At 43.8% G+C, this 16,007-nt stretch overlaps 1 protein-coding gene across 5 annotated transcripts in view; it reads left to right on the forward strand.

The window, feature by feature from the left end:
• Positions 1 to 10,724: 10,724 nt before the first annotated feature.
• Positions 10,725 to 16,007, forward strand: part of TNRC6A (trinucleotide repeat containing adaptor 6A) — a 60,626-nt gene continuing 55,343 nt past the window's right edge. For all 5 annotated transcript variants that reach the window (XM_087973106.1, XM_026684378.2, XM_087973108.1 and 2 more), the window contains exons 1-2: positions 10,725 to 10,914; positions 11,166 to 11,213. In XM_087973106.1, the coding sequence (XP_087829232.1) occupies positions 10,910 to 10,914; positions 11,166 to 11,213 (53 nt within the window). In that variant the 5' untranslated portion in view covers positions 10,725 to 10,909. The remainder of the gene's footprint in view (positions 10,915 to 11,165; positions 11,214 to 16,007) is intronic.

Here is a 16,007-nt window from a genome sequence, read left to right on the forward strand (position 1 = left end):
GTGTCAATCAGAAAAAAGAAAGTCCAAATCTGTTTCTTAAAATCTTATTGCAATATATTTTAGTCTTTCAATCCTTAAAGCATCTCCTCCAACAAAGTCTTAGCATACAGATTTTTTTTTTTAATCCTCTCTCTTCCCACTCATCGCTTAAAGCCAGTTTTCACCTAAAAAAAAATAGGTTTCTTAATATTCACTTTTTATTCCATAGGAAAAGAGGGTAAGCTTTCCTTTCAGCACCATCAAACTGCCGCTTTTTTCCTCTTTTAGAAGGTATCATTCAGAAAGTCATACTTTTCAGGAATTTTGTTAAATATGTCTTAGAGTCCTAGGAACCAAGAAAGACTTTCTCCTTCAAACACTTTCTCCACTTCCTCCTGCGCATTCTTACCCGGCTGCCAGCTTCTTTGTGGCGGCCATTACGGACCGCCGCTGCACCGTCCTGGGAAAAGGGGTTCTGCTGGCCGGGGAGGGGTCTGCAACACCCCAAACCCCTCTCCGGATCCCCCTACCTTCAAACCGGAAGTTTTCTTGTTGGACTCTGCTTTCTTGAGAGTCCTTGGCTCCATATTTGGTTCTTAGCTTCTGCTGTCCTTCCTCTTTTGTCCTGTGTTAATGTCCATCTGAGGAGCCCAGAGAGATGCTGCCAAAAACCACCTCCGAGTTGAAGATGCAACCCATCTCTTCCCAGGAATCTGTCACGAAGATAGGAGAAGGCATTTTTGCTGAATCCAGGTTAGGAACTTGCATTATTTCTGGTGTTAATTGTGTAAGTTTGGGCTGATCGGACTTGAAGTCATACTTTTTCTTGAGTAATTGCAGCAGAGGTGGTACTCAGCAGGTTCTGACCAATTCTGGAGAACCAGTAGCGGAAATTTTGAGTTGTCTGGAGAACCGGCCAATCCCACCTCTGACTGGCCCCACCAACCCCATCTATTTCTCTGCCTCCCACTGAGTCCCAGCTGATCGGCTGGGTCTCCTTTGGTTGCCCTGCACAGGAGAACAGAGCTGGAAAGCAGGTCAGTGGGGTGGGGAGGGAAGGGGGATATTGTAGTATCCTTTCCCTGCCATACCCACCAAGCCAAGCCACGCACACCAAGCCGGTAGTAAAAATTTTTGACTCCCACCACTGAACTGCAGTATATTAGCCAGATCTTTGAAGCAGAATTTAGCGTCCAGGAGACCAAGAAGGATGAATAGGTCTCCCTTTCCAGGCTGGAACAAGGGCAGTTGGGTAGCATGCTCAGGTCAAGGAAGCCCTAAAGAGGGTGTGGATTCTGCCATACATGACAGAACCAGTTGTCAGGGTTTCAAGTAATACGCCCGGGGTGTGATTCAATTTTTTTTAACAACCGGTTCTGTGGGTGTGGCTTAGTTGGTGGGTGTGGTTTGGTGGTCATGTGACTGGGTGGGCGTGGCCAACTCGATGTCACTCACATCAAGGGGTGCTTCTCCTCACCTGGCCTCTCATGACAGTGGGGATGCTGCAACGGTTGTAAGTGTGAAAAACAGGCATAAGTCACTTTTTTTCAGTGCCATTGTAACTTTGAATGGTCACTAAATGAACTGTTGTAAGTCAAGCATTACCTGTACAAAAATACAAAAAGCTTCTTTCCTTGCAAAAAGCTGGCCTAAATACCAAACATTAGATTAAAAATACCTGCAAGGCAGAGTTACAAATCAGGCAGGGTGCCAGAGCACCTTGAGGAATGAAAATAGTTAAAATGCAATGATAACTATCAGCAGCCAACTCTTGCTCATAAAGTGAATCCCTTTAGCAGAGAGGTCATTTAAGCTCTCCAGAAAGAGCACACCCAGGAGAAGCAATCCTTAGATCCATTTGCACCACTTAAAGATACCAGCTGGTCTCACTCACCTCACAAGATATCCTAAGGAAATCATCCAGATTTAAGGAAAGGTCACATGCCCCCCAGAAAGGCAGTAAAAAATTCAGTGCCAAGCTTGCATCCTGCCTCTTGGAAGTACACCCCAAAAGGACAGTGCCAGATACCACTAAAGCAGTGAAGGAAGACCCCCTCCCCAGATAAAAAAAACCCAAGAGGCAGGAAAAAATTCAAATACTATACAAATGATTAAATCACAACAGTAGCTGCTGCTTGTTAAACCAATTACCAGAACAAATAGACAAAGGAACTAGCCAGATTTCTCAACCCAGTTTCTTTTCAGGGACAAAGATTAACCTTTTTCCTTTCAAACAAAGCTGAATAGAGAAAATTATCCCATCAATAAACACAGGATTAAATGTCACCAAGGACAGAATTAAACTTCACCAAAACCCAGTTTTAGACCAAAACTCAGAAAGCGTATGTAAACTCACGTTTGAATGTCAGTCTTTCTAATTAGCCAAGAAGCCTTGCTGTCACTTATCTTGGTTCCTTGTCATTAAAAAAACTTCTTTCCGCAGCTCTGCTTCGTTATTCAATTATTTCTTCAAAGTGCTGATCATTGCATGCCAGCTGGAAGTATTTCCAGGGGAGTATTTCCTCTAAACAGCAGTGTAAAAAGCTTAAAACAACCCTTCCCCTTTAAGAAAGTACCAGGAAAGAAAAAAAATCTCCTTCGGAGACAGTAAGTCTAGGAATACTGCCAAGAATGTAATAAGAGTGGAAAAAACAAAAGGAGATTTCTTCTAACAACCTGTTCTCCGAATGCTTAGAAAGTTAACAAGGGGTTCTATAGAACCGGTCAGAACTGGTAGAATCCCACCCCTGAATATGCCCATAGCAAATAGGACTCTGAGGCAAGCAGATTCCTCCAAGATTAGTTTTATTGGACATATCATATTGGCACAGGCTGGTGAAAACCGACTCTGAAGGTTCCCACGGGTTTCACCTAGTTACAAGTAAAAGTTTCCCCCCTTCCCCAAACCACCAGTCATATAGTCCAATCAAGATCCTGTCTGGTTGCCTGGTAACTTCACTACTCCTCTCTCCGTCCATCAGTGAGAATGACCTTGGTTCCCAGGAGAAAGTATTTTGTTTTGGCTACAAAACCCCAGCTATCTCTGTCCCGTTCCCCCCCCCCCCGTCCCTCAGCTCCAATGAAGCCTCAAAATGGCCTCGGTCAGCTCAGCTTCAGGTTGACACCAATCTTACTTGGGTTGACCTTCTGTGTGCCAGAGGCGAGAGACAAGCAGCCACGGTGGGGCCAGGCCCTTTCTTGCCCCTTTCATTGGGTCCTCAACCTTGAGAGAGGTAGGAAGGTTCAGTGGAGCAGTGATGCTACTCCCGGTCATGCAATGAAGGAAGGGTTAGGGTTGCCACTCGGGTCCCCTTGGAGGACCAGTGGCCAAGAAGTATCTTTGCAGGCTGTTCAGAACAGACCCCCACCCCCACCCCTCTGCATCTCCTGGGCGTGGGAGGGAGCAGAGGGGCAGCTTGGAGACTCTCATGGGAATCCGTGATAGCCCAGGGAAAGTACTTCATCCCCATAGATCAGAGGTCTCCAAACTTGGCAACTTTAAGACTTGTGGACTTCAACTCCCAGATGGGGAGCAAGTGATTGTCCCGAGAGCCAGAGCACCTGCCTTCTAGATTGCCTCTCTAGTTGTTGCTTTGTGGAGGGGGCATTGCTGATCGTGCCAACAGTCGACTCACCAACCTGGATATAAGTGACTTTTGTCTTTAGGGTAACAAGCCTGCCTCCGCCAGATGCCTCCATGGGAACTGGCTCATTGGCTGCGGTTACAGGTTGCTGACTGGCCAGGCCAGCAAACTAGAACTCACTCCTGTGGCTCTATTTCATGAGGGAAATGGCTGGGATGGCTTGTCTTTTCTCTTAAAGCATCTCCCCACCCCCAACACATACACACTACATATATTTGCTTACATATATAATTACTAGCTCTATACCCATACTTTGCTACAAGACTATGTGGTCAGGCTTAGTTTTGGGGGAGGAAAATAAAGGGGGGGAAATTCTGCCTCTGCCTACCAGCATCTATCGGTATTCATCTGGCTAGCGTCCTGTCAGAGTGTGAGAGAGTTGAGGACTGTTTGGAAACTAAAAGAGTATTTGCTGTGTGAGCAAGGAGACAGCAAGGAGCCCAGGCGTGGCTTAGCCCAACTGTTCTGTACTAAAGCTGGTCGCTGCTGTGAAACTAAAACTGAAACTCTTCTCCTCTGCTTGTGTTTTGCCTTTGGAAGAGATTTCTTTTCAGGTGGGGAGGGAGAATAGAACTCCTTAGCATCAGAGCGTGTTAATAATAATAATATAGGAAATACGAATGCTCTGATGGTCATTTCGAAAAATCCTTTCTTAGTGAGCACCTAGAAGCCAAGAGGAACATATGTGCCAAATTTCAAGTTTGTAGGTTGTATGGTTCTGAGATTTTGTGATGATGCATGAGTGGCATTTTGCTTTCATATATATATATATGAATATAAGCAGATAAAATATATATGAAAGCAAAATGCCACTCATGCATCATCACAAAATCTCCAGAACCATACAGCCTACAAACTTATATATATAGATTCATTCAATAGAAGAATGTTTTTCAGCCATGGCACCCTTGTGAGATAGTATTTGTCATATTGGCTAGGGAATTCTGGGAGTTGAAGTCCACACATCTTAAAATTCCCAAGGCTGGAAAGCATGCCTATAAATTTATATGGCTGACTATCAACATGCAACTCTGGACATCTAACAACCAGTAAAGTGACAGGAACCATGAGAAGGAAGCTAAGAGGATGTTTTCACGGAGAGTGAAACTACCTGGCTGAGAACTTGGAGGAAGAGGCAGCCACGAGTGCCAGGAAGGGCCAGCAGGGCCACCTTATCTGAGAAGGGATCAAATTGGAAACGAGGGAGGAGTAAATTTATGAAAGGCTTTTCAGTTCAGAATTGATTTTATCTGCTTATATTGGAGTATTAATGATGCCTGTAAACATGAAAATAGACATTCAAGTACCTCTCCTAAGATGGTGCGTTTTGTAATTACTTCTAAGGTATTAGAATTACTGGAGAACGTTTTTATGATCAAACCATTTTCATTCCTTATATCAGATTTCTAACCTGGTATCTCCTAGAAATATTGGAACAATGGCTTCCCAGATTCCCAGGAGTACTGGCTAATACATCCAGGGAAAGCCAGGATGTAAAACATGGATTTCTAGGAATTCAGCCAATTTGTGGCATGAATATTTAAATTTGGGTGTGCATCACTGAGAAAAGTGAAGCATTATTTCAAGTAAACACCTTAATTTTTTTAAATTGTATTTTCTGCATTTCTGTTCTAGTTTTCTGCTTTTCATCTTCACGGGGTCTCCATAAACTTTGGATCATCCATTAGCCTTAGAACCAGGCCTCAGTCCAGCTCAGAAGACGCCCTGGGCTGCTTCACCCTCTGCAAACTGACAAAATGCACAGCCCCTCCCCCTCCTGTTTTCTTGTTCCACACTTGGGAGAGAACAAGCCATCCAGAAAGTTGAAGTGGAATAAGAGCCAAAGCAGAGCAGGCTCTCCAGTTTAATTTGACAAAGTGCTGTTGTGGATTCACTGACTGAATCAAAGTCTTTTTCCTTTTCTTTCTTTCTTTCTTTCTTTCTTTCTTTCTTTCTTTCTTTCTTTCTTTCTTTCTTTCTTTCTTTCTTTCTTTCTTCTTTCTTTCTTTCTTTCTTTCTTTCTGTCTGTCTGTCTGTTAGATGCAGACCCTTCTATCTTCCACGGGAATTCAGCTTTGTTATTATTCTTGCTGTTTACATTCCGCCGGATGCAAATGTAGATTTGGCTCTGGGCTTCCTGGGTGATGAAATTGGCAACTTGCAAAGCAAATTTCCAGATGCTGTATACATTATTGCGGGAGATTTTAATCATGTAGATCTTCGTGTGGTCCTCCCTAAATTCTATCAACATATAAGGTGTGCCACTAGGGGGTCGAACACCTTGGATAAGGTCTACACGAATATTGTAAATGGATACAGGGTGTTACAATTACCACATCTGGGCCAGTCGGATCACTTGTCCCTGCTTCTAGCCCCGGAGTATATTCCTCTGAGAAAACAGGCAGGGTCGGTAGTCAAGACGGTCAAAAGCTGGCCAGAGGGAGCAATGGAGCAGCTAAAGGACTGCTTCGAACAGACAAACTGGGAAGTTTTTGGTCATTCTGATCTCGACGATCACACGACTGCGGTGTTAGGGTATATGGCACACTGTATTGATACTGTCACGGTGGATAAACGAATCCGGGTTTATCCTAATCAAAAACCTTGGATGACTGGGAAGGTTAGGCGTTTGTTGTACGCAAGAAATAAGGCTTTTAAGTCTGGGAATGATCTAGATTATAGTGCTGCAAGAACGAACTTGAGGAGAGGTATTAAGCAAGCTAAGGCCGAATATAAGAGGAGAATTGAAGATTGCTTTCTCAGTAATAACATGAGGCAGGTTTGGCAGGGGGTTCAACAACTAACGAACTATAAAGCAAAAAAGGTCTCTTTGGATGGTAGTGCGGCGGTGGTTGAGGAGTTGAACAATTTTTTTGTCCGATTTGAGATCCATCAAACTGAAACTGTCCCTTTGCCATCATTTACTCAGCATAGCCTCCCCTTCATTGTGAATGAGCAGGATGTGAGGCAGACAATGAAGGCGGTTAATTCCAGAAAGTCAGCTGGGCCCGACTTAATTCTTGGTCGGGTGGTAAAAGATTGTGCTGATCAGTTAGCTGGGGTATGGACTGAAATTTTTAATCAATCCTTGATACAATGTGTGGTTCCTGTTTGTCTCAAGGCTTCCACCATCGTTCCACTGCCTAAAAAGATGCCCACAAATGGTCTGAGCGACTATAGGCCGGTGGCACTAACTTCTATCTTAATGAAGTGCTTTGAGCAGCTAGTTCGAAATTATATTATCTCCTGCCTTCCCGATTCCTTTGATGGGCTTCAGTTTACTTACAAAGAAAACAGATCAACCGAGGATGCAATTATTACTGTGCTTCACATGGCCTTCGCAGATGGTGTTCGCAGATTTTAGTTCTGCCTTCAATACCATCATACCGCACAGATTAATAGCCAAGCTCAAAGATCTAGATCTTCCAGATTCTATTTGTTTATGGATATTGGATTTTTTAACAAATCGTCCACAAAGAGTTAAACTGAATGATTATATTTCTACTGTCAAGACACTTAGCATTGGCACTCCACAAGGTTGTGTCCTTAGTCCACTACTGTTCTCCATCTATTCATCTGATTGCACAAATAAACATCCCAACAATAGGATAATGAAATTTGCAGGCGATACTACGCTTGTAGGACTTATTTCTGGGGATGATGAGTCTGCATATCGGGATGAGGTACTACAGCTATCCGCTGGTGCAAGAATAATAATCTTCTATTTAATATTAAGAAGACCAAGGAGGTTATAGTGGACTATAGGAAAAAAGAGCAGACATTCAGCCACTGTATATAGAGGGAGTTCGTGTGGAACAGGTGGTTGAATGTAAGTTTCTTGGGACCATCATTACAAATGACCTGACTTGGAGCGCAAACACCGCTGCTTTAATTAAGAAGGCACAACAACGGTTGTATTTACTAAGGATTCTTAGGAAACAACAACTGGCTGAGAGTCTACTGACTACCTTCTATCGGAGTTCAATTGAGAGTATATTATCCTACTGTCTCTGTGTATGGTTCTCGAGCTGCACAGTGGCAGAGAAAAAGGCAATTCAGAGGGTGATCAAGACGGCCCAAAACATCATTGGCTGCTCACTCCCTCTTTGGAAGAACTGTATAGGAATAGACGTAAGAGGAAGATACTTAATATATTGAATGACTACTCTCATCCGGGACATCAGCTCTTTGAACTATTACCATCGAGAAGGAGATTTAGGGTATTAAGAACAAGGACGACCAGATTTAAGAACAGTTTTTATCCAAGTGCAGTTTTGAGTTTGAATGCAGGGTCATAAGATTTTTGTGGAATTTAAATGGCTGAGAGTAATGGGGTATTTACATTTTTAAATTGCATAGAGATTATTGTATGGTTGGTTGTGTTTAGTTCAATTTTTTTTCTTTTAGTGGTGTTTGTCCAGTTTTACTTTGTGGAAGAGCACATTTCGTTGCACCTGCTAGCGAGTGTAATGACAAATAAATTCTTATGTCTTATGTCTTTCTTTCTTTTTCTTTCTTTTTCTTTCTTTCTTTCTTTCTTTCTTTCTTTCTTTTTCTTTCTTTCTTTCTTTCTTTCTCTTTCTTCTTTCTTTCTTTCTTTCTTTTTTCTTCCTTCCTTCTTTCTTTCTTTCTTTCTTTCTTTCTTTCTTTCTTTCTTTCTTTCTTCTTTCTTTCTCTTTCCTTCCTTCCTTCCCTCCCTCCGTCCCTCCCCCTTGAACAGATGGAAATCCTCTCCTGCTGCAAACTTGGCTGTCTTTTGAACACCAGAGGAAAATCTAAGCACAATCCATATTCCTATCAGGTCTTCAAAGATACTCTTCTATTTAGTTATCATGGCAAACCCTAACCCAGAAAAAGGTTAATGTCAAGATTATTGTAATGCAGAGTTTGTGAGGCTTGATAAAACATCAAGCAAAAACAAAAAAGCAGTAGCTGGCCTGTTTGCTTGACAATAAATGTGGAAATATCAGGTTGTGGCTTTAGTTTAGATTGTCTCAACAGGAAGTCTCTGATTACTACTGTTAGGAAACTATACTGAACAACTGTTGAACCTACCCTATGCACAGATATAAACTGAAAGGATGAATGCCAAGAACCACTGAATAAATGTCAGTCTGGCACTAAGGAGGAAGAAACTCAATGTAACCCCACTTTGTGTTTGATGCAAGAGGAGCAGAGGGAAACCTGGGCTTTCAAGGTACTATTATTAACACTAAAGTATAGTTTCATCTGACACCATGTTCTGGGGAATGATGATAGGTTCCTTTGTAATAGTTTGGTCTAAACCAATCTTAATAAACACCATCAATTCACCCCTTGTTTCACTGACTCCTTCTACATGAACCACAGGATCTTCACTGATTGTAATGAATGGGAAGAAGACACCTCCTAGAGGTTTGGATTCAAAATGACTTTTGTAATGAATGGGAAGAAGACACCTCCTAGAGGTTTGGATTCAAAATGACGAATGAAAAATAAGATAGCGCTGCTAGTCAATCAAGATAATGGGCAAAATCCAGCAAAGCCCTGAAAACTCAAACTCTCTTGTGAAACTAATTTAGAGCAGGAAGTTCTCTCTCTCAACTGTTTGCTTTCCATGCTCAGCTTGGCTCCTCCCAGATAAGAAATTGCACTCCAAATAGGAGAATTTGAAAATCAAATGGAATAGCCGCACCTTCCACCCCTGGAAAGATAAGGTAGATATGAATTAAGGTCTCTCTTGCTCTCTCTTTGGCTTGCATTATTTATCTTCTCAAATCAACATTTAATTCAACCTCTCATGCACCCCTCCCAGTCTGCTAACTGCTCTGCTTGTAGCTCACCTAGGGAATTTGGAGGTGGATTGATTGCAGCTGCAAAGGATCCCGGATGAAATGGACCTGGCACAAAAAGCCAGCACTGGTTGTTCATGTGGGTGATAGCAACACAAGTTCTTGTTCTGTTAGATTTCTCAATTGCTCAATGACGGCATCCTAGAATTCATAAGGAGTTGGCCACACAGTATTCCTTCCATGGAAGTATAGAGCCCACCGAATGTTTATGTTGTTTACACATTTCAGAATATACTCTCCTGTGGTTGTGTTCTATTATAGTTGTTTTAATAATTGTATTTTAATGTTGATTGTTTGGATTTGTTATTTAACTGCATTGCCCAGTCACATATTTGAGATGAAGAGATATATAAATTAAATATTGCAGTTGATCCAGTTCTTTGCGAGTGGGCAGTGTAGATAATGGACGATTAGCATCCAGTCTGTGCTACTTGCACGGGATTTATTCTCATAACGATTGTATTATCAGGTTGCTGGGGGATTCTTGTCATTTTATGGAGGTCTCCTGAATTAAGAATCCAAGGTAGAAACCCAGTTAGATGGTTCCATCCAGATCCAGGCAGGTGATACAGATTAACAGAGTTGGAAGGGACTTGTAGGTCATCTAGTCTGACGCAGAGGTCCCTAGAAAATGCCGAACGGCCAGCAGCTGCAGGGGATAAAACACGGGATCCCAGCAAGGCTGTGCGGTTGTTTTACACGCGCAGCCCAGATTTCTCTCTTAAAGACCTGCCTGGAAAGCGTCACAAGGAAGATTAAAGTTGTAAGCAAGGATTTCTCTTGCTTCGGCGGGGAAGGGGGCGGGGGGGGTTGGACTAGATGACTTACAAGGTCCCTTCCAACTCTGTTAAATCTGTTAAAATTTCAGACGAGCAAATTATACAGGGCGACAAGAGGCTTCCGTCTTCCCAGCCCAGAGAAGCCGCTGCTCTCGGCCTGGGCAGAACGGACTTCCTCGACCCCCGCGCTGGCTGGGAAGGGGGCTGCATCCTAGAGGGGCGACTCCGGGCTGCTTCCAGGCAACCAGGGACCCTCTCGGAGTCGAGGCTGCCACTCGGCGGCTGCGCAGGGCCACAAGTCCAGGGCTCCGGCCCGGGGTTCCCTCGCAGGGCCCAGAGAGGAGGGACCTACGGCGGCCGTGACTGCCCTGCGGATTCCGGTGAAACCAAGGCCGCTCCGGCGAGCGGTACGACGGCGCCATCTTGGGGGGCTGCGGCCGGAAGTCCTTCCCGAGCGGGGCGGGCCTTCCGGGGCGGGCCTGGCACTGGCGGGCCTCCTCCAAGAGGAGGCTGGAAATGGCGGCTGGGCGCGGGGGCGCGAGGAGGCGGCCGAGGCGGCGGCGGCGGCGGCGCCCGCGGACGACGGCGGCGATCAGGCGAGCCTGCCGAGGGCCCCAGCGGAGCGGCGCCGGGCCCGGGACCCCGCGCCTAGGAGGCCCGCCCCCGCGCCAAGCACATGCGGTGAGCTCCGAGGGAGGAGGAGGAGGAGGCCCGCCGGAGGCGCTCGGGAGCGGCCGGGCGGGAAGGGGAGCGCGAGGCCGTGGTCCCGTTCCCCTCCCCCGTAGGCGGCCTTTGTCCCGGGGCGCCCCCACCCCCACCCCCGGTGCGGAGCTGTCCGAGCATCCCCGCGATGCCCTCCGCGGGGCCCGGCTTCGCCCCGGGCGCTCCCGGCCTCCCCCTGACGGGCTGCTGCTGCTGCTTTTCTCTTGCAGAGTGCGGGAAGCCAAAGCGACCAAAGACGCCGAAAGGAAACCAAGCAGGTGAGGCGAAAGTTTTTCGGGGGCTGCGTCGTGTGGAGACCGGCCCGGGGCGGGTGGGGAGGCGAAGGAGGCGCCGTTTTCTGCCGGCTTCCCTTTCCCGTCCCTCCGGGCTCTCGTGCCAGGCATACTTTCCTTTCGCCTCCACGGGAAGAAAACCCGCAGCAGGAACGAACGTGACTGAATTGTTTGCTTGCTTTGCATCTTTTTCTCTCTCCCCCCCAGTCCAACTTTGTCCTGCCAAGTAGATTTCCACCGGCTGCAAAAAGCCCTTTTGCTGGCCTTGAGCTGGACACAAGCCGCATCTTGTGGGATGGGTTCCTTGGGGTGGGGGGTCGTATTGAGGCAAGGGCTCCTTCGAGAGAATTTGGAAGCTGCACAAGTGTTAGAAACTTGAGTATTTGTATAAGAGGTGGTGGTGGTTTTAAAATTGCCTCTGCGTAACAGCTGAAATAACTGAATTCATTTCAAGAAGTTTTTTTTCCCATTGCCACAGACCCTGTGAGGCATGTTGCTCCTATGCAGTCTTCCATAATTGCTTTTTTATCGAAATTCTAAAAGTTAGGAATTCATTTATATATCCTTTCAAGGTCAGTAAAATTAGGACTCAGAATGTTGGGAACAATCATAAGTTCAAAACATCCTCAAAGATCCATCTCATCCTAAACACTCCTTTTTTTTTTTTTTTTTTTTGAACTATTACCATCTGCCAGACGGTACAGAATAATAAAAACAAGCACAAATAGGCTGAAAAACAGCTTCTATCCCAGGGCAGTAACTGTTGAATTCTACTGTATAGTGCAGTGTTGGTGCCATGTCAAGGTTCAATGTGTGGAGAGTGTGAAGGGTGTGTGCTTGTGTTTATCTTCATGGTCATGATATGCACTGAAGATGGTGTTTGATTTCATTGTACGAGGTGCAATGACAATAAAGTAACTAAATAGACTCTTAGGGCTGTAAAGGACTGTGAAGTGATATATGTATATAAGTCTAAGTGCTATTGGCTGTTGCTATGTATTTCAAATAGTTTAATCCTGAAAATCAGAATAGTAATCTCCTAGGATCTATAGAGGCTTGTACCGCTTAACAAATGAATTACTTTTTAAAAAGATCTTCAACTTAATCCTTATTGAAATTCTGATTCTTTTGATAATGCTAGTTGAGCTTCCCCTCCCGTGTTATTGTTATTTAGAATAGATTTAAAACCAGTGTTTTCATCTTCCTAGTTTTCCTGTGTTTTGAATAGTCTGAAAAAGAAGGATGATGCAGTAGTTTTAAAATCCAACAAAATGTTAACTGGACAAAACAGAATGTTGGCAAGAACAGTAACTATTGCTAGCCAGATGTTTTCTATCTTTATTGGGACAAAATAAGGATGGTTGATTTCTCTGTTTGTAAATCTGTACTCCTGCTTTTAAAGAGAGCATGTATTTCTAATCCTGAAAATTACATCTGGTGAGGTCATAAGCGGGATATATATAAAATAAATATTGCCCGGGAAAGCCTTCTCCATTCCTTATATATTGCCATTTATGTTGAATCTGACATAATGAGGATTCTGCCTGAACAGTAGTTTGTATATGTTCCTCACTGCAGAATATATAAAAGCATGAAGAATATGTTAAAGGCGACCGAAACACTTACCTTCAGTACTGAGCACAGTCATGAAGGGCTTGTGAAAAGCTACTGCAGCAGTAATGGTTCTGTTTATGTCTGCGTGATGTTTTTACTATGTCCCTGGGAATAAAAGTTGATTAATGGGAGTATTTACCTTTTAGACTGGCCTGAATAAATACTGCACATGTTGTAGTACAAGTAGTCCTTGACTTAGGACCACAATTGAGCCCAAGACAGTTAAGTGAATTTTATGACCATTTTATGAGCTTTCTTGCCTCTGTTGTTAAGCGAATCACTGCAGTTGATAAGTGAATTGATAACCTGGTTAAGTGAATCTGGCTTCCCCAGTGACTTTGCTTGTCAGATGGTCCCAAAAACTGATCATATGAAACCCCCCTCTTTCCAGGACACTGCAAATATCATAAATATATGTCACTTGCCAAGAAACTGAATTTTAATCATTGACCCATGGGGGGTTAGGTGGGCTGCAGTAGTCCTGGGTCACTTTTTTTTCAGTGTTCTTGTGACTTCAAACAGTCGCTAAATGAATGGTTGTAAGTCAAGAACGACCTCTACGTGAACTTAAATCCTCTATTTCGTATGCCAGAGGACAGTTGAACCCATGGCTGTTAACACAGATATTTGTAAGGGGCAATACCTCATCTACAGCAGTGGCCCCCAACCTTTTGGGTGCCAGGGACCGGTTCCGTGGGAGCGTTTTTTCTATGGACCGGGGTGGGCATGGTTTTGGATGCTGTCTGGATCCTATGGGGCTTTGCTCACTTGTGCAGCCCAGTTTCTGGCGAGCCACGGACCGGTGCCGGGCTGCGGATCAGGGGTTGGGGGACATCTGATCTACAGTATTATATTGCAATTCCTTTGGATAGTGAATCTATAACAGGCCTGGTGAACCAATGTGTGTAGGCAGAGTTGTACAGGAAGAACAGTCTTTCTTTCCAGTCTTTGAAAGTTTGGCCTGCAAACAATCAGTAAAGGGGTCCGTTAAGACTAAGTCCACAATTTGAGAAATGTACAGTAGTTATATGGATGTTGCCAGGTCTCTGCTTCTGTGCCCTGCCCTGTCACCAAAAAAGCTGGCTTCATTCAGTTGTGAATTAGTTCAACAATCGACCGGAAACTTGCAAATCTTTGTGCTTGGTATTTGCACCCCTGCCCATCCTATCTTGTTGACTGCTAAGCAAAGGAAAACCATGTCCCAAAGGGTTGTTCCCTGTTGTGGCTTTGGGCGGTCTTTCATCTCTTTGCTTTAGCTAAACGTGTCACGTGGTTTAAATTGTACCTTTCTTAATGGGTAACCTTTGCATATGAAATCCATGCATTAAAAGTTTACCAATTTTTGCCCAAGATTTTAAATTGCAGGTTTAACTTTATTACTTTTAAATTCATTGAAATAGGCCTGAGGTTCACTTTTGGAGTTTTATTTTTAATTTCCATTTCAGATCTTTATTATGTTTTATTTGTGCAAATATCTATGCTCATTTCAACAAGGACTCAAAGTAGTTGGTACTATCAATACAGATAGTCCTTGACTTACGGCCACAATTGGGCCAAAATGTCTGTTGCTAAGTGAGACATTTGTTAAGTGAGTTTTGCCCTATTTTACAATCTTTCTTGCCATAGTTATTAAGTGAATCACTGCAATTGCTAAGTAAGTAACACGGTTGTTAAGTGAATCTGGCTTCCCCATTGCCTGCCTTGTCAGAAGATCGCAAAAGGGGATCAACATGATCCTGGGAATGCTGTAACTGTTATAAGTGTGTAAAATGATCATAAGTCTCTTTTTTTCAGTGCCATTGTAACTTTGAGCAATCATTAAATGAACTGTTATAAGTCAAGGATTACCTGTAAAAATATTATAAGAAGATCACACTGACTAAATCAAGGCAGCCTTTATATTACCAGTGTTTAGAGGTCCTGTGGAATGTTAACATGCCTTCTCTCATAAAACAAACCAGATCTGGGTGGAAATGGTGGTACCAAGTTTGGGTTTTTAGAATGCTATCACCTAGTATTCTGCTAATAATCTGAAGTTTGTGAATTAAATCCATTCTTACAAATGCATTCATTTTTCAACATCTCTATATCCCTCACCCAGGCAGCTAAGGGCCCAGTAAAATTTTACAACATTTTACAATATTACAATAATTATTTAAAAATCTAGAAATGGTTAAAAAAAACACCTTCAAGTGTGGATTAGGGGCAGAATGTAAATTTTTTTCCAAAATGGCCTCTTAAAGAGCTAGGCCTTTTATTTCTCTGGAATGCAAGGCTAGCCAATTTTACCGGAATGGGGCAATTCTTGGAAATTCTCCCCTTGATCTGTTGATGAACCCACAATATCCTCTTGTCCGCAGATTAACCAGGAGACTGAATCTAAAACCATATAATTTTGTTGTTAAGATTTCAGCCCATCCAGTCTTTTGATTGTGGAAGGCAGAAACCTGAATAAATAAATCTTTTTAAGACTTCCTTTTTTAAGGTAATAACAAGCACCTTGAATTATATCTGGAAATAAACCGATAACCAGCCTCTTAATAGTGGTGATATCAGAGCTATATCAACTCACTGGTGTACATATTGCTGCATTTTACACCAAATATCCCCAGCACTTTTAAAGTCATTGAAAGTTGAGGTAACAATGGTGTGAGTGACTAGTGCCAGTTCTGAAGGCTGCCTACTCTCAGAAGGGGGCAGTTGCATGCCAGCTGACTTAGCCACACTGTCCATTAGCTCTTCCAGTAGCAGCTATGAGTCAGGAAGACACTCAGGTTCCAGACCTGCTCCTTCATTGGGAATGCAGCCCAATCTAGAGTAGTTAGGAATGGCACGAACAATTGTTCCTGGACAACGCATCTTGCTGGAGTGCATTTTCAGCAGGTTTTGTCCCATTCGTATCCTTTCAGCCTGCATTAGTGCTTCCGTGGCATCTCTGCTTGGCCCAGAGTGAAATCACGTAAAAGGATGACATTTCCTTCTTGAGATACTCCACCCCACCAGCAGCTGACCTTTTTCAACAGTTTCATCTGCCTGTTAAATAACATGGAAGGCAGTGCTGAGCCGTGTAGTACTTTATACTGGAGTAGCTAGGAGCTCAAATGATATTGATTGTAATCCTCCATTTAGCGCAGTGTCCCTGAATCTCAACCCTTGTCGGCAGTC

This window comes from Notechis scutatus, chromosome 12, assembly GCF_049901735.1.
Source record: "Notechis scutatus isolate UNSWTSFEM ecotype Mainland chromosome 12, rNotScu1.2, whole genome shotgun sequence".
In the NCBI taxonomy this organism is placed as follows: Eukaryota; Metazoa; Chordata; class Lepidosauria; order Squamata; family Elapidae; genus Notechis; species Notechis scutatus.